At 40.9% G+C, this 22,700-nt stretch overlaps 1 protein-coding gene across 4 annotated transcripts in view; it reads left to right on the forward strand.

Moving 5' to 3' along the window:
* The first annotated feature begins 4,231 nt into the window (after window positions 1–4,231).
* The window catches only part of map4k2 (mitogen-activated protein kinase kinase kinase kinase 2), a 40,435-nt gene continuing 21,966 nt past the window's right edge, over window positions 4,232–22,700 (forward strand). For 2 of the 4 annotated variants that reach the window (XM_085806451.1, XM_085806450.1), the window contains exons 1-11: window positions 4,292–4,713; window positions 13,437–13,494; window positions 15,205–15,295; window positions 15,585–15,649; window positions 17,191–17,246; window positions 17,931–17,978; window positions 18,070–18,112; window positions 18,240–18,312; window positions 20,654–20,785; window positions 21,515–21,577; window positions 22,273–22,354. In XM_085806451.1, coding sequence (XP_085662577.1) covers window positions 4,621–4,713; window positions 13,437–13,494; window positions 15,205–15,295; window positions 15,585–15,649; window positions 17,191–17,246; window positions 17,931–17,978; window positions 18,070–18,112; window positions 18,240–18,312; window positions 20,654–20,785; window positions 21,515–21,577; window positions 22,273–22,354 — 804 coding nt within the window. In that variant the 5' untranslated portion in view covers window positions 4,292–4,620. Of the gene's footprint in view, window positions 4,714–13,436; window positions 13,495–15,204; window positions 15,296–15,584; window positions 15,650–17,190; window positions 17,247–17,930; window positions 17,979–18,069; window positions 18,113–18,239; window positions 18,313–20,653; window positions 20,786–21,514; window positions 21,578–22,272; window positions 22,355–22,700 lie in introns of all 4 variants that reach the window. The other 2 variants (XM_085806448.1, XM_085806449.1) reach the window with 2 other exon arrangements.

A 22,700-nucleotide genomic window follows, 5' to 3' on the forward strand; every position in this document is an offset into this window, starting at 1 on the left:
GGTTCGGACTGAAGGAAACACATCACTGTTTTTTTTTTTTTTTAAAGGAATAGTTCACCAAAAAATGAAATTCATGCTGATGAATACTCCGGAGTAGTTCTTTTATTCCTCAAAGTGCATCTGGAGACCCGGGAGGAGGGTTTGTAGTCCAACGAAAACTTTATATATGAGAGTAATACTGTAGGGACCGACACAAAAACGTCCATAAAACTACAAAAAAAACCTGGTAATATTCCTCCACACTGCTCGTCCACTGCAATCCAAGTGTCCTGAAGTAATATAGTCCAGAGTTTACTCGAAACGACGTCACATCAAATTCAATACAGGACTGTTTAAGCTGTAAAAATGTCCTAAATGACGTCATTTCGAGTAAACTCTGGACTATATTTCAGTATTTCAGTATTTATTTCGCACAACACACATGATATTTATAGACAGAGCAGAACAGGAAGGAAGTAATTGTGTGGAGCGCCAGGTCTCCCAAAAAGCTATCTAAAGCTTATGGCGGGAGCCTGAAACGTAATACTAACGTAATACATATTCATACATACATGCATGCAATCCCTTCAGGACACTTGGATTGCAGTAGACGAGCAGTATGGAGGAATATTAAATGGTTTTTGTGTAGTTTTATGGACGTTTTTGTTTTTTTCAGGCGCTATTGACTCTCATATAAGGATTTCGTTGGACTACGAACCGGCCTCCCAGGTCTACAGATGCACTTTGAGGAATAAAAAACTACTACGGAGTATTCATTCATGAATTTCATTTTTTGGTGAACTTTTCCTTTAACTGTCTGGTTTCATAGATTGTAACCTTCACTCATTAGTTTATGTTTTTTTTTTTCTTTGATTGATTGATTGGCAGCCAATTGCACACTGACTTATTAACTTCTCATTGACTCGTCTGTGGATGTTTTGAAGCCAAAGTTTTCGTAGGACGATGATGACGACGACGAAGAACCAGAACTCAGCGTTATTGTGATAATAATAATAATAATAATAATAACAACAACAACAACTCACATCTGTAAATATTCAACAGTAGAGAAAAAAACAACCTGCTCATGACTGAAGCCTTGGAAGTGATTAATTAATTAATTTTAGGATAGTTACTGTGTAACATTGTCCACCTCTGCTCTATCGACAGCTTCTTTCTTGCTAGCTCTTTGTTGCCTTACTTTGCTTTCGTTGCTCTTTTTTCTAAAAGTAGGTGGCCTTTTAGTTTTTGAGAGTAGTTTCCTGAGCGAGGCCAGTTTTTAAGGGATTTAGAGAAGAACCAGGAAGACCATGCACTGTTGAGACGGAGCCGCATTAGGTGGCTCCGCTACATCCTATTTGCTTGATGATGACTCGTGGTTTTTTGTTCTTGTTTTGTATCTTGCAAGTAATAAAGACCTGACGACAGAAGTGGCGGCGTGGCGGCTCGTGTGTTTTTAGTCAAAATTAACAAGAAAAAGTCTTTTAAACCTTTTGGAATGAGCTACTTTTCTTCACAATTTACTTAAATATGATAGTTAAGGTTCGATTTAATTTAGTTTTTAGTTTTTCTTTTCACTGCATATCACAATATCGACGAAGTTACCATATATGTGCATTCTAAAAATAGTTAAAAACACATGGATGAAGATAAAAATGTGAAAACAAAAATGTAAAGCCCTTATTCTGATCTTCAGGACTTCGCCTAAACTTCAAATAACTTATTTTATTTGTCAAAAATAAGTCGCCATACATGGTTAGATGCCCGATAAAGGGTTAAGTGTGTTACACAAAATCACTTAAAAAGGGTTTTACTGCAATAAAATCAGTCCTTTGTGGTTTTAAAGGTGTACAGAAAAGAAAACTGAATTTAAGCCCACTCTGGATCATAAAATTATTATGATAACTCATCTTTCAGACGATGTAGGCCAAACTTTGTGCAAAATTCTATTTTTGAGTAAATCCAGGATGAAAGTGTGTATTTTTTTTTTTCGCATTGGATAATGCAGGCGCACGGATTATACGTCAGCCTGCACACGATTCACCAGCCACTGATATTGGATCCGTAATCCGTCATTCAAACGTCTGGGACACACACACACACGGAGCTCGGGCTCGCCGCAAGCTTTGAATATCCCGCCCGCTAAATAACGACCAATCAAATTCGTTTTCCTTACTCGGGTAAACTCGTGTTGCAGCTCGTGACAACTCGGCGCGACAAACAGGACAAACGGCCATTTCTGTACACCTTTAAAAGCATCTCCAGGCCTTCAACATGTATCACTTTAAATTCCTACAGACTTAAACACACCTTTACTGTAGTTTTCTCCTTACCTTGGCCTTTAAGGTCCTAAGCATAAGACTAATATAAGGTTAAAACTTTTAAAAGTTTAGCGAACGTAAAAGATGAAACTTAAGTGTGTTTGGTGTGAAACTCTTTCATTTTCACAACATCTTTTTTTTTATAGTGTAGCTCGATCTGATAACTGTTTCCTAAAGTTTAATCTGTAAATGCAGATATACTATATATATTTTTTAATGAATCTTTTTTTTTTTTGTTAAAAGAGTTAAAACACCTCCTTGTTTGGAGGTTGTTGTTCTCCGACCTACAGCTGTGAACAGCTGTGAAGCAGCAGCTCCAGTGTGAGTCACAAACTCTCTCCAGCTCTGTTTTGTTTTGTGTCAGTGTGTTTTTACTTACAACAGATTGTGTTTGTTCATATCTGTAGCATCGTCCTGATGGGGTCACTTCCTTTTTCTTGCCACTGTATCAGTTCCCAGGTGGCCGAGCTGGACGCTCACTGTGGAGTCTCTACACTGTAAAAAAAAAGATCAGAGTAATCAGTCTTCAGATCAGAGGTCCACGGCCCCGAAAGGACGAGTTCACAGAGGAAACTAGCGATTCACACACGGTTGTCTGGAGGAAAAAGGAGAAAAAAAGTGCATAATTGAGAGGTCTGAGGTCTGAGAGGAACGAGGAAGAGTCGTCAAACTGAAACCTCAGTGTCGGTGTCATGTAACTGTGGTTTCCAGAGGCAGACTGAGCAGAGACAAAGTATGACAAAGGTTCGTTCTCATAAATCACTATACACACAACTCACACACAACTCATTAGTAGTAAAAGTAAATACAAAATAGACAAATGACAAGAAACACAAAGGTCAAGACAGAAACACAGATTTAAAAGAACATGGGACTTATGGAGGACCAAAGCTGTCAAAATAAGAAAAAATATCAAATTGCCTGTATTTATTTATTCATACTCATATCATCATATTTACAATCCAGTCTAACACTGGGATGGCTTATTGGTTTTATCCATCTACTGTAAAAAAAAAAAAATTAAAAGTGTATACATTTCCCCTATATTTTAAGATGACAGAATAATTGCGTTAAAATTACAAGAATTAGTAGATTACTGACTTGTTTTGTTTTCATTTACATGAAAAATAACATGTGTCTTTGAATAAACAAGATTTTGTCGCTTTAAAGAAAACTTACTCTCTGTAATGCCATCTAAATCAATTTTATATCAATACATTCAGTGATAAAATAAATGAGGAAATAGAAGCTTTGCAAACAAATATACAACTAGCTTTTTTATAAAAAAAATTTAATTTCATCCTCATTTCAATTTTTATTGGTTTATGAGGACTTTTATTTTATAATTTGACTTTTTAAAAAAAATGTTTTAAAGACTTTTATTTCCTAATTCCACATTTATTTCCCAGCTTTGATAGTTAATTTATGAATAGGGGGTGGGAGTAAATAAGTTTCACTTCTTCCCACTCCTTTTCAGATGTGAAAAATCAAATTATTTTCATTTTCAATTATTTTTACATTACATTTTTCTCCATGTGTTGTTTTTGTAAAGTATTTATTTGTTATCATGTCTGTCCATTACTGTAGGCTATTATTTCTTATTTCTTTTAACATAAACTGAAACTAACTAACTAACCAACTAACGAACATTGTATGCAAATGAGGGGGCGTGGCCACCGCATAGATTCAGACCGAAGCAACAGCACCGGAGATGAAAGGAAACGATCATTTTAAACATAAAAACTTTTATTTGTGTATAACTTTATTTGCTTACTATATAGCCTAGAGTAGTAGGCTATTTGTTTTACCTAATTTAGTTTTTCTTAAGCCTCCATACAACACAAACACACACTGAGCTTGTGTTGACATGTTTTACAGTGTGCTCCCTCTCTCTCTGCTCATGCGTGATCTGACTCCACTCGCAACTATTCGCACTCAAACGTGTGTGAGAGAGTGTGTGAGTATGTGTGTGTGTGGTAGATAGATAGATAGAGAGAGAGAGAAACAGTGTGAGTGTGTGTCAGTGATCGAGGAGTTGTGTGTCCGTGTCACTGCTCAGTCCTGCGTGTGTCCGTGTGTGTGATCGATTCCTCCTGCAATTAGTCAGCTCCAATTAATCCCCATTAATCGGGGGTTTGTGCTTCATCTGCTGCTGCCGCTTCCTCCTCCTCCTCCTCCTCCTCCTCCTCCTCCTCCTCTGCAGCAGCGGCAGCAGCAGCAGCAGTAGCCGGGATGAGTGAGTAGAAAGCCCGCCAGGCTCTAGCGCAGCCCCCCCCCCCCCTTCCCCCGGAGGAGCAGAGCCGCCGCTGTCTCTCCAAACATGGACCGGATCGGGGTCTCGTTCCTGGACCCTCTGGATGACTACGAGCTGATCCACAGGATTGGGTGCGGCACCTATGGGGATGTGTTCAAGGTGAGTGGGAACGTTTCATCTTGTTTTTTTTTTCCTTCTTATGCTTTTTTTCTCAGAATATAATCTTCTTTACCCTGCTGCTCCTCTTGCTCCTCCTGCACCATTAGGTCGAAAAGAGTCAGATAGCCACTGCTCAAACACTACAGGGTTTTCACTTCCTGTCATCAAGGTGAAACTGTGTCGTTTAGAGAAGTGCTGTGTTGTGTTATGTTGTGTTATGTTGTGCATCAAGTGCACAGCTGCGTGTCACAGGGTTAATGCAGCCTAGGACTCATAGACCCAACACCATCTTCATCTGAAGGATCAATCACAGGGAATTTCATGTTTTTAAAAGAAAAATTTGATTGATTGAAGCATCTCTTTCTAACCAGGCAGGTAGCCTATATGTCAGTGTCAGCCTGTTGCATCAGTGGCACCACAGGCTTGTTGTGTTCAGGAGGGTATGTTTGATATAATGTAGATCAGAATACAAATGTATAGCAAAGAAAAAGAAAGCCTAGAGTCAATACAGAACATTTACAAAAAGAAAACACACAAATATGTACCGTACGCCGGCAAACTAGAAGGTTTGTGAGCTCATCAACGTTTCTTAACGGTGGGACTTTCGATGTCGAGGGCTTAAGGATTCATCGTAGGGTCAGTGGTGGTTGAGGTCTGTGGTTTTGTCGTGGTGGTGGTGGGCCCTTTGGAGCTTAGAGATCGGACTCACTCCACTGCTTTCTGGACCGACCACAAGTAGAAGGAGAGAGTGGGGAGACTGTGGACTGTGGACGGCCTGAATACCAAGATCTACAACTAAACGGTCCAGTGGAGTTGTGACGTTGTGAAGTTTTTACCCTGTCGAAAGTTTTCAGAAACAACGTGACATGTTTGTCAAAGCAGAGCTCAGAGTCGATGGTGGTAACGTCCAGGCTTCATGCTTTTTTTCGGGTCTATTTTTGGTTTATCTCCATAATTATATTACCAGATAGGTCGACAGAGTTCATGTCGGGAGGATGAATCAACGTCACGCAGCCTTTGTGCTCAGTAGTTAAGTCTTCTCGGTCGTCGTCGTCGTCTCTCCACTTGTCAGGATGCAAACTTCCTGTGTTGTCAACCCACCCCGATGCCTTCTGCATCCTGCCCAAGAAAAACAAGAATTGGTATTGTTTCTGTTTCACACCCTCCGAGGGCAAACAGTCTGAAGGGTACTGGGGCAAATATTTAAAAAAAACCAACCCCAACAACGTCCCCATTGGAGGTTTTCTCCAGCCGACCAACGACTTTGTCTTTATTCATGTTCAGTTCTTCCCCAAAGTCGTTGGGTTTGTTACGTCCTTCTTGTCCTACATCAAACTGCTCTGCAATGAGGCATTAAAGCAGCATTTAGAATAAACTCTTTATGTCCTTTCTGGCAGTGAACGCAACGCAACACAACACAACCCAACACACCACTAGGCCTTTCAACATTTTTTTACCCTGAGCTTATCACTCACCTGCAGAATGTGGTTTTACCGCCGCAGCTTCACACTCACAGACACAAGAGGGAGATCTACGTTCCCACAGCACATCAATAACTTCAATAAAGCAGTTTCACATTTAAAGTCAGTGTTTCCTCCACTCCCCTGAGGATGTATACTGAGCTGAGATTGCTGCAAACCAGACGTCAGGAAGTTTTTAACTTAGAGCTGAATTATCCACAGATAACAAACAGACCGGGGGATTAAAACCAGTAGAAAAACACCCCGAGGGCAGTTTCACTTTGGTTGACTCTGCACTAAAGCTTAGTCCTGAATGCAGCGATGCAGGTTCCAGGTCGACCGATGACCCACATCGTCGTCCCGTCTCTCTCTCTGACCTTCCTGTTTCTCACTGTAGCTGTTAGAATAAAGGCAAACCAATTAATAAACACAGAAAAGACTTCAGACGTCCGTTCAGACTTAAATTCTTCACCTGGTTCAAATGTAAAACCTGTACGTGGCCTTAAAGAGATAGTTTGACATTTTGACAAATTGGCCCATTGCCATAATCCCTATAGTCATAGCAGTAGGTTCGTTACCTTTAATTGTCTGTGCAAGCTATTTTTAGAACGGCGGAGCAGAGCCGCGAGCTGCTCAGAGCTACGCTGCGGAGGCTAATGGGATTTCTTGGTTTCTCTCATCAAACTCATCAAATACACAATCCAACAACTCCACAACGCTCTGGTGGACAAGTTGTGACCTGCACATTCACCACGCTATGAGATAATAACAGAACGTTACCACACAGAGTTGTTTTAGAGGTAAATACAGAGACTCCTTGACGAAAAACTGATCCCAACGGGCACACGCATCAGAGGTTTTGCATGAATTTCCCTCTAAAACAACTCTGTCTGGTAACGTTCTGTTATTATCTCATAGCGTGGTGAATGTGCAGGTCACAACTTGTCCACCAGAGCGTTTTGGAGTTGTTGGATTGTGTATTTGATGAGTTTGATGAGGGAAACCAAGAAATCCCATTAGCCTCCGTAGCGTAGCTCTGAGCAGCTCGCGGCTTTGCTCCGCCGTTCTAAAAATGGCTTGCACCGACAATTAAAGGGAACGAACCTACTGCTATGACTATAGGGATTATGGCAATGGGCCAATTTGCCAAAATGTTGAACTATCCCTTTAAAACCGGATAAAAGTCAATGTTGAGTTTCTGTGAGACAAACACACACTAACATGTGACCATAGAGGATATGACTAATGAAACGTGCCGTCACCGTGGTTAAAACTACAGACTTCCCTGGTTTAAGAATTGATGAATGCAAGAAAACAAAAGTCCTACAGCAGAGATCTAGATGTTGTTTTTAGATATTTTATTGTGGAAAAATTAAGAATGATGATATTCCCCGTGGCCGTCTGTTGTGTTATGTAATGAAACCTCAACTTCAGTCTGTGATCCAGGATCTCCAGCTGATCCGATTTAAACGGATCGAACAGACTTCTGATATTTAAATATATCAATACCCAGTGACATTTGGAAACATGGCGGGTGGGAATGGAGGGTTTCCTGCAGATGTCAACTACAGCTGGTTGAGGTAGAGCTTTTACAATTATTAAATGTTCAGGGCTGTAACTAGTTGGTGGTGTTTTTACGAGGCCTTTAGTGGTCAGATGTTTACAGTCCAACACTGAGCTCTACCTCGCCTCGCCTCGTTAACTCCGAATTTTGTCTGCATTCTGGTCTGTAGCGGATACCGAAATCACCAAATTCACCAAAATAAAAGTGTTCACCAACATAGAACTTATAAAATAGACATTAAAGGGACAATTAGGAGTTTCTCCGTCAGCAGAACGAAAAATTCTGCGACAATAAAAAAGTCTCATATTAATGTGGATGAATCTACGTTACCCACACTTGTTAATGGGCCCATTTTCGATAAATATATCGTTTTGTTTCTATCGTTATTTTGTTATTATTAGTGGTGGCGGAAACGCTGGGCGAGCCGACCAGCGTTTCCTTACTTTCGGTTTTGCGGCGAGTCATGAGAATAACGCCGCCAAATCGCCGTTTATGGTCGGAATTTCGACGGTATGTGATCGTCTTCGAACCTCTGACTTTAATTCTTGATGAATGAAAACATGAGTCTGTCTTGCGCCGGTCAAAGAATTTCACGGTGCACGGAGGCTCATAAATGTAGTGTGAAAACGCTTTGCTTTTCCAAAACTCCTCGTTGTCCCTTTAACTTGTAATACAATAAAAGCAAAATGTTAACTTAATGGCTCGGGGACTTTCTTGTAAATTATATTCCTTAAATTAAAGAGTTTCACCGCATTTTATTAGCTTAATGGTGCTTTTATTTTGACAGAAAGGTCTGTCTCTCTCGCCCTGGATCCGTTTCCTACCAAAACAGCGAGTCAACGGCCCCAGACTAGGCTCTATACCAATGTCTACTGAAGGTCATTGGACCCCCCCCCCCCCAATCTTGGGACTAGCGCCAGCCACATTTCAGCAGCTCGTTCAGAAGCGACGTCAGGACTCTGTCTGTGTCAAATGAAGTGGCAGTGATTCGTTGGGGACAGTCTTCAACCAGCTGCAGAAGAGGCTATTGTGTTATTGTGTGATAATACAAACCAGCCGTGAAGCTGTTAAATGTAACTGTAAATCACTGCACAGACATGAAGCTTTCTGTTTCACACACAACACACAGTCACAGTCAGCTACACACTCACACACTACAGCCAAACAACTTGCAGAGTCACTGCAGCTTGTCTTCACATTATGTCGTAAGATTTTTATGCTGAATTTCAGACCTATGCTGCTAGTAGTAATATGATATTCGAACAGTGGTTAATCCAGATTTGAGTGCGACTGGTCTGATTAATGGTTTTAATGGAGCTGTTGTGTGAGTCGTATACTCGGTCCTGTTCTTTTAGAGCTACAGGAATCTCCTGTCTGACCACACATCACTTCTGGACAGTGTATTGACTCATGGAAACAAACACACACAATTATAAAGTTCTCTGTGCAGTTCTGCAGTTTTTTGCAGGACGGCTTTTTTCTTTTTTTTTCATCACCACAGTCCGAGAGGAAAATAAGTCTGTGGTGTTTAGTCTCTGAGGTTTAGTCCACATATATAAACACTGAAAATGTTGTGCTTTTGATTCAGTTCAGGCCTCTGAAGTCAGTACCTTAGCATTATTATCTTTAGCATGCTATAGTTTTAGCATATAAAGCCTTAATTGTGCCTGAATACAACATGACGGAGCTGTTAGTATGGTTGTAGACTGTCTGACCCATTAATAAAGTGTCCTATCAGGTCTACAAAGCTTTTTAGATCCTTAAGGTCATTGTTTTGTTCATTAACTGCTCACATCTTCCTTGGTGTAAAGGCTCTAATTGGGTAGACCAGGTTTAGGTAGCTAGAAGGAGTTGTGAATGCTAACATTGCAATATGTCAACCAGGTGTTTTCAACTCTAGAGCTGTGTCTAGGAGGTAAATCAGGTCTAAATCTGAGTTGTGTTTGCAAGATAAAGCCTAAATATGTTTTTTTAGCTCCTGGCCCTGTATGGCTCCGATTGATTGTCAGTTATTATATCCACTTTTTATTATAGAATAGGATTAGGGATGTCCGATATTGGAGTTTTTGCCGATATGCCGATGCTGTCCAACACTTAATTTCCTATTCTGATAACAACCGATTTAACAACTGTGTAATTCGGTTGCGGCATGATTCACCATGTGTGTTTGTTAACAGAACAGTGTGTAGTGGACTATTAGCTATTGTGCGTCTGAAGCAGCGACGGCAATAATTAAGTAGCAGTTTAATTTGCTACACAATCCAGGCATTATGTTATGTTATCGATACCGATATGGACATTTTTATGCTAATATCGGACCTATATTATCGGACATCCCTAGATAGGAAACACTGCAGGATATCATGGCTCTGAAATCAGTCTAAATGATGAAGTATAGGACAGATTCAGGCAGAGGAACCAGGAACAAGTTTAGTTTTATTCAACGGATCAAGGTTGTGTTTTGTTGTTTCATTCAGTCAGAAGAATAAGTTACGTCTTCTGACCTTAAGGGTGCAAAATATGAAACATACAGAGCTTCATCACTAATCATCGTTCATCTTTCAACAACAAAAACAACAACATTTTTTTCCTCAGAAGCCATTCTCCCTCCATAATCTCATCTACATTCAGTAATGATGTGAGAAACAACATTCAGACCAAACATTGTGTATCATTTCCGGCTCAGAGACCATTTGGGTCCCTGATCAAAGTGCAATTTAGCTCCTAGCTGCCTCCTCCCTCCCTCTCTATTCTGGATGCAACCCTGGCCTGAGCGCCTGTTATTTCAGGCTCGGCTGAGTGAAAACCATGTCAGAGACGTTACTATCACTGTAGTCACAGGAAGTCCTGCGGTAGAACAGGAAAGAAAACAGGAAGTGAACGCAGACGAGCCACAGGTTGTGTTGAGGCAACCTGACGGCTCCGATTGGCTGCTGCCTGGTTTGTTGTGAATGTCCGGAGTGAAATCTGACGTCAGTACAGTCGCTGAATGTGCATGACTGATGTTCCCAGGAAGAATTGAGGAAGTTGAAAACATGGTATGAATCCTTTGAAACAACATCCACCATCACCTTTGCGGTACTATAGTGCAACGACCCAGGTTCATCGCTGGTTTATCCTGGCTGGCCGCTGTTTGGACCAGTTTGATTTGTTTCTGTTTATGGAAATATCTGGAAATGAAACACTTTGAATCCAAATGCAAATCTAATCTATCTATCTAGATTTCACTCAACCCTGCACAGGTCATCATGCTGCCCACTTATATAGGCCTACCGCTGAAAATAGTCCCAACAAATGCGCCCCTTCCTCATGTTTAAAAAGTATGGACAAAGGTGGATGCTTGCAGAAGACGTTTACTGAGATGTTAGGGTTACCCTAAAGCAGTGTTTTTCAACCTTGGGGTCGGGACCCCATGTGGGGTCGCCTGGAATTCAAATGGGGTCGCCTGAAATGTCTAGTAATTGATAAAAATATTATTATTATTCCTTTTAAAATTATGATTAAAACACCACACACAATCCTAAACAATTGTATTCTATACTTTCACTTTCTCGAATTTAAATTGAGTTGCTGCATATATAAATATCTGAGCTGGTGCATCTTGATTTACAGGGTCGCCAGAAATTTGTGATGTCAAAAAGGGGTCACGAGCCAGAAAAGGTTGGGAACCACTGCCCTAAAGGCTTTTAGTGTTAGAGATAAAGCTATCCCTAAGTCTTTGTTATACAAGCTGTGATGCTGATATTGATCGATCTGTCCATCTGTCAGCTTGAACGTGCATTTAACACTTCGGACGAACAATTAATCTGCTCACTCACGGACCCCAGATGATGAGTAGCTACTAATCCATCTGGTGACCTGCAGCACATCAGTTTAATCGCATTCGAAGAACAAACTCTGTTATCTGTAGTCGGTCTATCTGACTCTGACTCACCCGATGCTTGTCTGTGCCGGAGCCATTAGACCCCGCTGTGGAAGCCATGCAAGGTTAAAGCGCTGAGACTGAGACAGCAGACCAGACTAATTAAAGCCCTTCATCATCAAGATAGCTAACTGAGCAGCAGTTGGACTTGTGCCCAGGTTTTGTTATCTTGATGTAGCCGCAGAGCTCCAACTAGGGCCATGTATGTAAAAATGAAGTGGATAAAACAGTGGAGCTCATGTAACGTGTGTTTTCTTATGATAAACCAGCTCAAATTTGAGGCTATTGTCAGTTTTTCTATTGCTACATCGAAGGATTCAGACATTGTGATTATAAGAGGTTATAATAGCCTATGTCCTCCAAGCAGCACTGGACGCTTAAAGTGACAAGATGAGCAGACTGGGCTGCGGCTAGCTCATTAGCATGTTAATAGTATGCTAAAACGAAATAGATACGATTGGTTCAAGCTGGAGACAGCTGTGAGAAAGGATGTGAAGTTTGATAATGAACCCACAACGTGTCTTCTAGTCTGATAAGTAGGCTAAACAGATGTGCTAACGTTGCTAATGTGGCTAAGGTGCAATTTTAAAAAGGTAGGCTACAAATAGCTCCTTTAAATAGCATCTGATAACAGTGGGTCATCGCAGCTTCACAGACAGTTTGTAATTAGTTGTTGTCGAGCGCTGCTGACCACATGCTGGTGGTGCGTTGCTGTGTGGTGTTACTTAACTTGGTGCTCTGAGGTTTTTCGTGTTGAGCAATATGTTCAAGCCATTTTTCATTGTTGTAGCTACCTCCACTTCCTGGGCACAGTGCAGCTACACTGCAAAAACTCAAAATCTTTCCAATACTGTTTGTCTTATTTCTTGTCAAAATGTCTAATTTCTAGTCAAAATGAATCTCTTTACATTTAAAATAAGACTCATCACCTTAAAATGAACTTGTTTTTAGATCATTTTCACTTGAAATAAGTACTAAAACAATCTGCCAGTGAAAGCAAGTTTTTTTGTGCTTGTAATAAGAAAGAAAAACTTGCTCCACCATCAGATTTTTCTACTTATTTCAAGTGAAAATATGCTTGAAAGGAGTAAAAAGTGTCTAAAAACAAGCTACTTTTAATGCGATGAGTCTTATTTTAAGTATAATGAGATTTGTTTTGACTAGAAATGACATTTTGACTAGAAATAAGACAAATATTCTTGATAAGATTTTGAGTTTTTGCAGTGTAGTTAGCAGCTGCTGTGTCAAGGCATTCAAAACCATAACAGTGCAGTCTGCCACAGTACAGGCTCGTATGTGATGCATGTTACAGAGGACATCTGTGTGCGCTCTGTGGGGTCAACCAGTGGGGTCAAGAGCCCAAGGCATTAGATCATAATCACGCTTATACATCATTTTTGCACAGGGGGACGATTTTCCTTATCCCGAGATTATTTTCAGAGCAAGTGTAGGTGTAAAGTGCTAGATAAGATCCTTGATGACCAACGGGGGGTCACTGACTAATAGGCTGGATCGGCATCTCTCGTTGCCTTCAGCTCGTCTCCACAGCAACAGGCCCATAACCATCCTAACTGTGATTATCCCAGTGTGTGTCCACAATGACCCATCTTACACATACAGATGCTACGAAATGCTTCATTTACTTCACTCAGTCGCTCAGTCAAACAGGACAGAAGGAGTTTGTGTGTTAGGGATTCAAGAATATAACACAGGACACAATGTATAAGATTATGTTTATTTATTACACAGACATTCATGTATTTTCCATCTCTTTCAGGCTCGTAACATCCGGACGTCTGAACTGGCAGCGATCAAGATCGTCAAGCTGGATCCTGGTATGTCAACAGTCTCACACTGACACGACCGGATTGCAACTTTTAAAGTCTTTGCTCAACGAAAACATTGTGATGCGTTGAACATTACATTACAACAACAGCACCTTATCAGAGTTCACTGATTGCCGTAACCTCGTCTGTCAGCTCTTACTGGCTGTGAACAGATCCCTTCCTGAAGTGTAAGTGACGAAGGCCTCAGTCCACAGTCCTCACTCTGTGCAACAATGAACCAAAACCCTTTTCCTGGGCTGAGCTTCCTGCAGAGTTGCAGTGGAGGGAGACAAAAGGCATTATGTAACTTCAACCGATACCCACTTAATTTTCAAAAAACTCAGAACAACTTATCTTGAAAAGAGATTTTTACACTAAAAGAGGATTATAGATCTGCCCTGTGTCACCACTAAGGAAGTGAAGAATAATTAAAGCAATAATTGACTCTTAAAAGGAACGTGTGGTGAGTTTCATTTTAAGACGAACTTGAAAAGACATTAACATGTCCATTAATAAACTGTTAAAACATGCAGTGGTAAAATAAAGAGGTAGTTATACTCTGTAAATAACAACCGAGAAAGCTTATGTCACTCGCAGGCTGGTGAAAGAGTGAGTTGTTCCTCAATCACCATCTTGGTGGTGCTTGACTCCGCCCCAATCCTGGCTAATCCAAAAATGGGCGGAGCCAAAATTTAGGTGCATTCTGGCTTGTGGCAAATATAACACTTGCTTTTTTTTTTCTTTTTTTTTTACCAGACTGCAAACATGTTTCTTTCTGCTGTAAATGTGGACATTTTGAAGGACAATTCTGGGCAAATTCAACTCGGGGGTGTATTTTCCTAACATTTTAGGTCTAAAAGAAGGAATACAGGAATATCAGCTCTTGGCTTGCTTGAAGTGTACATTTTTTTCCACATACAGCATCAGGTGGCTACTCAAACATGCGCTGAGAAGTTTTCTTACTTGAAGCAAGTCAAGAGTTGATATTCCTGTGTTTATGACACAAACGGTAGCTTTCCGACTGCACGTGAACACACCGAGCACATCAACTTGGGTCTCGCGCGAGACTCTGTGAGACTTTGAATTTGATCTAGTTTTACAAACATGTCGGCTTGCTTGAAGTAAATAAACTTCTCGGTGCATGTTTGAGTAGCCATCTGATGCTGTCTGTGGAAAAAAAAAATGCAGCTTTGAAGGATGTAAACAGCCTAAACAGCGGAACTTACATCCACTCCCATTCATCGCTGCCGTGGCGATGCGGGGGCAGACACAACTACCGCAAAACAGGAGCGATTAAACTGAAAATCTTCAGATTCCTTCTTTTAGACCTAAAATGTTAGGTAAATACACCCCGAGTTGAATTTGCCCAGAATTGTCCTTTAACATGAGAGTCTACAGGGATTGACTCACTGATGGAGATTCACTCTAGTGGTCATTAGAGGAACTGCAGCCTTTGGCTTCATGCATTTGATGCTTGGAGTGAGCGCATTGGGAGTGGCTATGTAACACTGATACACACTGGTACAGTGGTTTTTGTAGATTGAGATCTTGCTGACTCAAACAGAGCAGAAAGTGTAATGAAAAAGTCTTAGACAACTTGAAGCTGCAGTGAAGTCTTAGGGTTATATTTATATAACTAAGTACATAAATAGACACTAAAGGTTATGTATGAGTCCCTGGTGCATAATCCACTCACTCTCTGTCTGTGTGTCTGTGCAGGTGACGACATCACATCCATCCAGCAGGAGATCACGATGATGAAGGAGTGCAAGCACAAAAACATCGTGGCCTACTTCGGCAGCTACCACAGGTGCTGTGTGTTTCCAGTCCGTCGTCCTCTAATGTGTGGGATTCCTGGGATTGTTGGTGGACTGAATTATGAGGAATGTGACTTTTATTTTCCCCACACTGCTGCTGGATTCCTCTCCCACTCCTTCTTGTCTTTAGTCAGATTGTTGGCACCGCAGCCTGTGAATGATACTCTATGTATATGTGGGAGCAAAGCATTAGCTGCACACACAGTATCAGGGAGTGTCTGCTTCATGTGATACTGACTGTTTCCTCAAACACCGAGCTGAAGGTTGTGTGTCTTTTTGCAGGAACACCAAGCTGTGGATCTGCATGGAGTTCTGTGGTGGAGGGTCACTTCAGGACATTTACCACGGTACAAATTGTGTTAACGTCCCAAATGCATTAAATTTTAGTATTACCAACTTCTAAAAGATGCTGCGTTACCATATTACACTTGAGCGTCAGGGCCATGGTGAGGATAAAGAAAGAAACTGAAAATCAAAGAGCAGGAAAACTGTAGAACACTGTTTCGTCCAAAACGTCTATTTTGACAAATCTGTTCATCTTAACCCCTTAACAGCCACTGACCTCTGGGTTGTGTTGCTCTGACCTCGGGTTAAGATAGAAATGAATGTCTTTCCACGTCAATTTCACATATAGACGACAAAAATTGCCGAATTTACTTGTCAATCTGAACGTCTTCAGGCTTGTCGATGTGGGTGATACCACTAAATCCGTTTCTGGGGGAGAATCCCTTCATGGTTATAAAGGGATCTCTCTTCTCTCCATGACTGACACCGTGTAAACCTCAAGACGAGAACAATCACCAACTCATCTCAACTACAAACTGTGCATTTTCTGTGATTTTACTAAATCACAGGTAGGCAGCCCAAAACGTAGCCACCACCAAGAGCCTACGTGACCATAACAACGGCTGTTGGTAGGCTATGTTTACACAAACCAACATCCTTAATCTTCCTGTTTAAACACCTGAAGAAATGCGTCTACAGTGACACATTCATTATGGCCATTTTTGACGGCTTTGAAGAAATTGACGTGTAGAGATGTAATTTTCTGTTATCTTAAGGGGATAGTTCAGCATTTTGGCAAACTGGCCCATTGCCATAATCCCTATAGTCATAGCAGTAGGTTCGTTACCTTTAATTGTCGGTGCAAGCTGTTTTTAGAACGGTGGAGCAGAGCCGCGAGCTGCTCAAAGCTACACTACGGAGGCTAATGGGATTTCTTGGTTTCCCTCATCAAACTCATCAAATACACAATCCAACAACTCCAAAACGCTCTGGTGGACAAGTTGTGACCTGCACATTCACCACGCTATGAGATAATAACACAACGTTACCAGACAGAGTTGTTTTAGAGGTGAATTCATGCAAAACTACTGATGTCTCTGCATTTACCTCTAAAACAACTCTGTCTGGTAACGTTGTGTTATTATCTCATAGCGTGGTGAATGTGCAGGTCACAACTTGTCCACCAGAGCATTGTGGAGTTGTTGGATTGTGTATTTGATGAGTTTGATGAGGGAAACCAAGAAATCCCATTAGCCTCCGTAGTGTAGCTCTTAGCAGCTTGTGGCTCTGCTCTGCCGTTCTAAAAATAGCTTGCACCGACAATTAAGAGGTAACAAACCTACTGCTATGACTATAGGGATTATGGCAATGGGCCAATTTGCCAAAATGTTGAACTATCCCTTTAAGACAAACAGCCTGGACACCTTAACATGGACAACAAACGGTGATTCATAGAAAACGCCATCTTCACTGCAGCTTCACTCATGACTTGTACCATCTTAGATCCAACAGCTCTGATGGATGAAGGTACGGTCGGCTCTATTTTTAGAGCCGTGTGACTTTCAGTCTATTAACCACTTTATTAACGACCCTTTCTCCACAGTGACGGGCCCATTAAAGGAGAAGCAGATCGCGTACGTGTGCAGAGAAACCCTCCAGGTGCGTGAAGTGAAAGGCCTGAATGTTGTTTTTGCTGTTGTTGCTTTGGGAAACTCCAAAGAGACGGTGCTGACACAGTGACTCACGTGTTTTTCTCAGCAGCTAAATGGTATTTAACTCGTCCAGACCACTAAATATACAGTAGAGGTAACTGCTGAGCTGCAGCAGAGTCCAGGGCTGGAGATAAACACAACACTACATGTCTTTATTCTGTTTCTGGGCTTTTACTGTTTCACTCTTTGAAGACAACAAATCTGGTGCTGAAAGAAAGAAAAAGGAGGAAATGTCAGTGAACGGACGACAGAGACAACCGAGCTCCTCTGGCTTCTGATGGTTTGTCCACATTTGGTCTCATCTCATCTGCACCGTCTGTAAATAAGTAGATGAGTATGAGTGATGACAGAATAAACAGTTTGCTGCCTCTGGATTCGACATGAGAGGTCACTTCATCTGCTGCCAAGGTGCACGATGAACCAAAACAATCTTCACATCGTTTAAGGTGTAAAAGCATTCCTTCCTGTGTTGCCTTTCATCCAAGGTTTTTATCCCACTCTATCGCAATATATCCCTTTTCAGTAAATGTATCATGTCCCCATATTCTTGTTGATACACATCCATAATTTTGAGGATGTAAGAAAAATAAAATCAAACATGTACGTATATTTACATTGTCTTTCTTTCCAGGGTTTGTATCACCTGCATGAAACAGGCAAAATGCACAGAGACATAAAGGTACAGCAGTAATTTCAAGGTGTTACTATTATTACTCTGTGGGTTGTCATGTGAACGGATACTTAAATTGTTATGGGTTTTCTCTTCGCAGGGAGCCAACATCCTTTTGACAGAGAGAGGAGACGTAAAACTGGGTCAGTGGTCACACACACACACACACACACACACACACACACACACACACACACACCTGAAATACCTACTGAACCGCTCCCACTCAGATAAGAAACAGGATTTGAGTGTTTCCTCTTGTGTCTCCAGCTGACTTTGGAGTGGCAGCAGAGATCAGCGCCTCGGTGGCCAAGAGGAAATCGTTCATAGGAACTCCCTATTGGTAAGAAGATGATTGGAGCAGTTGACCTCTATCTGATGACACAGAGGTCACACACACACACACACACTGAAAAAAACCTGCAGGAGATTTTGCAGAGTGGTGCAGTTTGATTTGGACGAGGACTGTAACTAATCGATATTATATGGCAGAAAAATGACTTTTACTGGCCGCAGTTCACATTAACACAGCACGCGAAGCAGACTGTAAACAGTTAAAGGATTGTTTGCAATAATATATGCAACAAAATGCACAAATATCATATACTCCTGCATTGTTTATATCCTGCAAATAGAGAAGTAATGAGTTGAGTTTACCTTATTAAAGCAGAACTGTGATTGTCTGGCCAAGAGCTGAACTGAAATTCTATAGTATGTGTATCATTGTGCGGTTTTGCTTTTACCATTTGAGATATAGAAGTGAGCACATTGCACCAGGTTTAACCTCTTTGCAAAGGCCCCCAATGTCCATATTGATCTGCAAACAAAATATAAAGTTATACAGTCTGTATTTAAATATAGGAAAACGAGAGCGGGCCCAGGACGCTGCCCTGAGGGACTCCACAAGTAAATCTTGAAAAGATCAATATGTAGGACTACATCAGTGGTTCTCAAACTTTTTTATATCAAGGACCCCTAAATTGACACAAATTAGACCACGGACCCCCATTAGACAAAGCTTTGAAGCAAACACAAGAAATACACAAATATTTGTTGTGAGACTGAAGAACATTACTTTTTTAGTCAATGTATAGCTACATTCAAATTTATTTTTATTTTAATATTTATTTAACAGGGACGATACATACAACATTGCCACAAAAAATGCGAAAATTCGATGCATACAAGACATCTAGCTTCAGCTAATTTGCAGTCTTTGTCCCTGGTCAGGCTTTAGAATAGGATACTGAATACAATAAATAATATGATAAAAATACAGTAGGTACCATTATGTTGCTAGAAGTTAGCGAGAGAATGGCATGAATCCGGGAAATATTGGAGATAGCCTACATTTCTGGAAAAAGTGGTTCAAATTCTCCAAAAATGTTCTAACATTTCTAGAAAAAAGTGGTAAGATTTCTAAGAAAAAGGAAAGAATCTAGAAAAAAGTGGTATAATTTCTCAAAAAAAGTAGAAAAAAGTGGAAAAACTTATAACCCCACTTTGAGAACCACTACTACATGCTTGGTAATATTAGTTTCAGAGCTCGATTGTTTCAAACGACTGTTAAAAACACATCAGTGAGCCACACTGTTACACTACAATGATACACACACACACACACACACACACACACACACACACACACACTTTGTAGTAAAGGTCGATTGATAACGGACTTCGAAAGGCCAATTTAATACAAATAGATCGGAGCAGGAAAAAAACGACAGATGATAAATCGGTCGATACCCCAGGAAAGAAAGAAGGAGTCAACAATCCAGACATCTTAGTTAGAGTTAGAGTCAGCACATGAATGATGCAACACATTTTACTCACAATAACCCCTTTTGTCCCTCAGCATCTCCCGTAGAAAAGACAATGACAACGCAGGCAGCTCAGCTATAGAAAGCGCCAGAAAATAGTCTCCGACAAGTTAACTGTTTTCCTCCATTTGTTTGATAAAACCCACAGTAGCAACTGTTAAATTACTGAAACCAAACTTAAAGGGATAGTTCACCCAAAATTGAAATTTCACTCATTATCTACTCACCCTCATGTCGACTAATATAAGGGCTGGGAGAAGTTTCAGAGTTATCCGTGGCAAAAAGACACACCAAAAAACATCCAAATACCTCCATGCTGCTCGTATGTAATGTCTGTCTTGTATTGAAGCCCCGAAATGCGAAATTGTCCCAAAAAAAATTAAATAAGTCTATATTTCAAGCTTGTTTGTAGCGGAAGCTCCTCTTCCCGGTTCGTCAAATTTGGATGAACCAGGGTCCGTCCTTTTTACGAACCGGGAAGAGGAGCTTCGAGAAGCTTCCGCTACAAAACAAGCTTGAAATATAGACTTATTTAATTTTTTTCGGGACAATTTTGCATTTCGGGGCTTCAATACAAGACGGACATTACATACGAGCAGCATGGAGGTATCTGGATGTTTTTTGGTGTGTCTTTTTGTTACGAAGACAGTTGGTATCCATTTGCAACCGTTATATGGAAATTTCAATTTTGGGTGAACTATCCCTTTAACTAATATCAGTGAATAAGCCTCTTTATACTGGGAGTTGACTACAACAATGACTGATTTCTATTAAAGCGTGAGAAAAACACCCAGTTATCTGCCACATTTCTCCTGTTTTATCAGTGGTTTCCTTCCTCTTCCTCTCTGGTCGTCTGTGCAGGATGGCCCCGGAGGTGGCCGCCGTGGAAAAGAAGGGCGGATACAACCACCTGTGCGATATCTGGGCCGTCGGCATCACCGCCATCGAGCTGGCCGAGCTCCAGCCGCCCATGTTCGACCTCCACCCGATGCGGTGAGTCAGCACAAACAGCAGCGACTCAGCAGACAGAGACTTAAAGCAGAAGTAAGCGATCCGGTCGTTTTGGCTAATGCTGCGTTCCAGGCAGGCTTTTGAAATCGTAAATTACAGCTTCAAGTCACAACTTACGACTTTGTAGCGTTCCAGACAACCCACTCGTGTTTTTCCGACCTGTTTTACCTGTGAAAGTCACTGTAACGGCCACTCGTAACTTCTGACCCGTGAAGTCGTACCAGATCGAACTGGTACGACTTCACAGGTCAGAAAAACACGAGTTACAGGCTGCCTTGAACGCACCATAACAGTCCTCGTCCCTACGTCACCACATTCAGGCGCATCCCTTGGCTGCACACACAGCCCTGCATGCCGTTCTCTCTCCTCATTGGATAAAAACTGTAGGATACGATAAATGTTTTCTCCTCGGCTCAGAGCAGAGCAGAGGGACTGACAGACCTGTGTTTCAGACCAAACACTCTATGTAAGTGATTGCTGTCGGAAGATATAACTATTTAAGACTTATATTAACACAAATATATCACTTACTTCTGCTTTAATAACCAACTAACTCTGCATCCAGTCGCAGCACAGACAGAGAAACGACACGACACGACAGACAGAGACTCGTGTTGTGTAACATTTTCACGTTTCATTCCTGGACGGTCGCTTTGCATATAAACAACCGAGACGTTTTCCAGCTCGGTGACATTTAAAACAATCTTTCAGAGCGCTGATGTTGATGTCCAAGAGCAGCTTCCAGCCCCCGAGACTAAAGGATAAATCCCTGTGGTGAGTCACGCTGCCTGTGTTTTTCTTTTTCTTTTTCCTCCTAACTTTAATCTGATCAATATCTCCTAGATGATAGATCATCCAGTTGTTATGGCCCCCATTGTTTTTAAAAAGAGGCTCAAGAACCACCTTTTTAATCAGGCTTTTAAATGATTTCTTTTATTTCTTTATTCCTTTTAATCAGGATTCTTATCATATTTAGTCTTTATTTTATATGATTTCAGCTGATTTTATATATTTATTTTATTTTATTCCATTTTATTTTCTATGATGATCTTTCTTTTTTGTTTTTTTGTTTTGTTCTGTGAGGCACTTTGTGTTGCTTTTAGCATGAAAGGTGCCATATAAATAAATAAAAGTTGAATTTGAATTTAGATATTCAATATATTCACACCAAATTCCTTCCACGTCCTCCTCTCTGTCTCTCTCTCACTCAAAAAGTAGAAAAACACGCACATCCCAAAAAATTGTAGGCCTGGGTGCTATGCAATTCAATTCAATTCAATTCAATTCAAACAGCTTTATTGGCATGAACAGAAATGTGTTGTTGCTAAAGCATTTTACAGAATTACATACACATTACAATACAACAATTCATATTTAGTACGATACAATACAATTTTATACAATTAGATATAAATCCATGCATTTTGGGATGTTATTATATATTTAGATCTCTCTCTCCCTCTCCTCAGGTCTGCAGGTTTCCACAGCTTTGTCAAGATGTCGCTCATTAAAAATCCTCGCAAAAGGCCGTCGGCCGAGACGCTGCTGCAGGTGAGCTCCTGCCTCTTATGGCTGGTCATTGATAATGTCATCATGGTTAACCATCCATGACATCACATCGACATATCACATAGATATATACACGTGTATATACTGTATCTATGGACATATCGGTTCAGGATTTGCTTCTCGTTTGCCTCTGTTGGACTCTGTGATTGTGTTTTTCACGATTTCCTGACGCTCTGTGGATAAAATAACGAATCAAATGGCTGCAAAGTGCCGTTAATGATCAATCAATCGTGGCTTAAATGATTTGCAGCCTCTGAATTAGAGACATTAGCAGCCATCTAGAGTTTGGCCGCGTCCTTCCTTCCAGAGGTTGACCATTAGTCCCCGG

The sequence above is a fragment of the Trachurus japonicus genome, chromosome 18, assembly GCF_045865225.1.
Source record: "Trachurus japonicus isolate A0001 chromosome 18, Traja_1.0".
Taxonomy (NCBI): domain Eukaryota; kingdom Metazoa; phylum Chordata; class Actinopteri; order Carangiformes; family Carangidae; genus Trachurus; species Trachurus japonicus.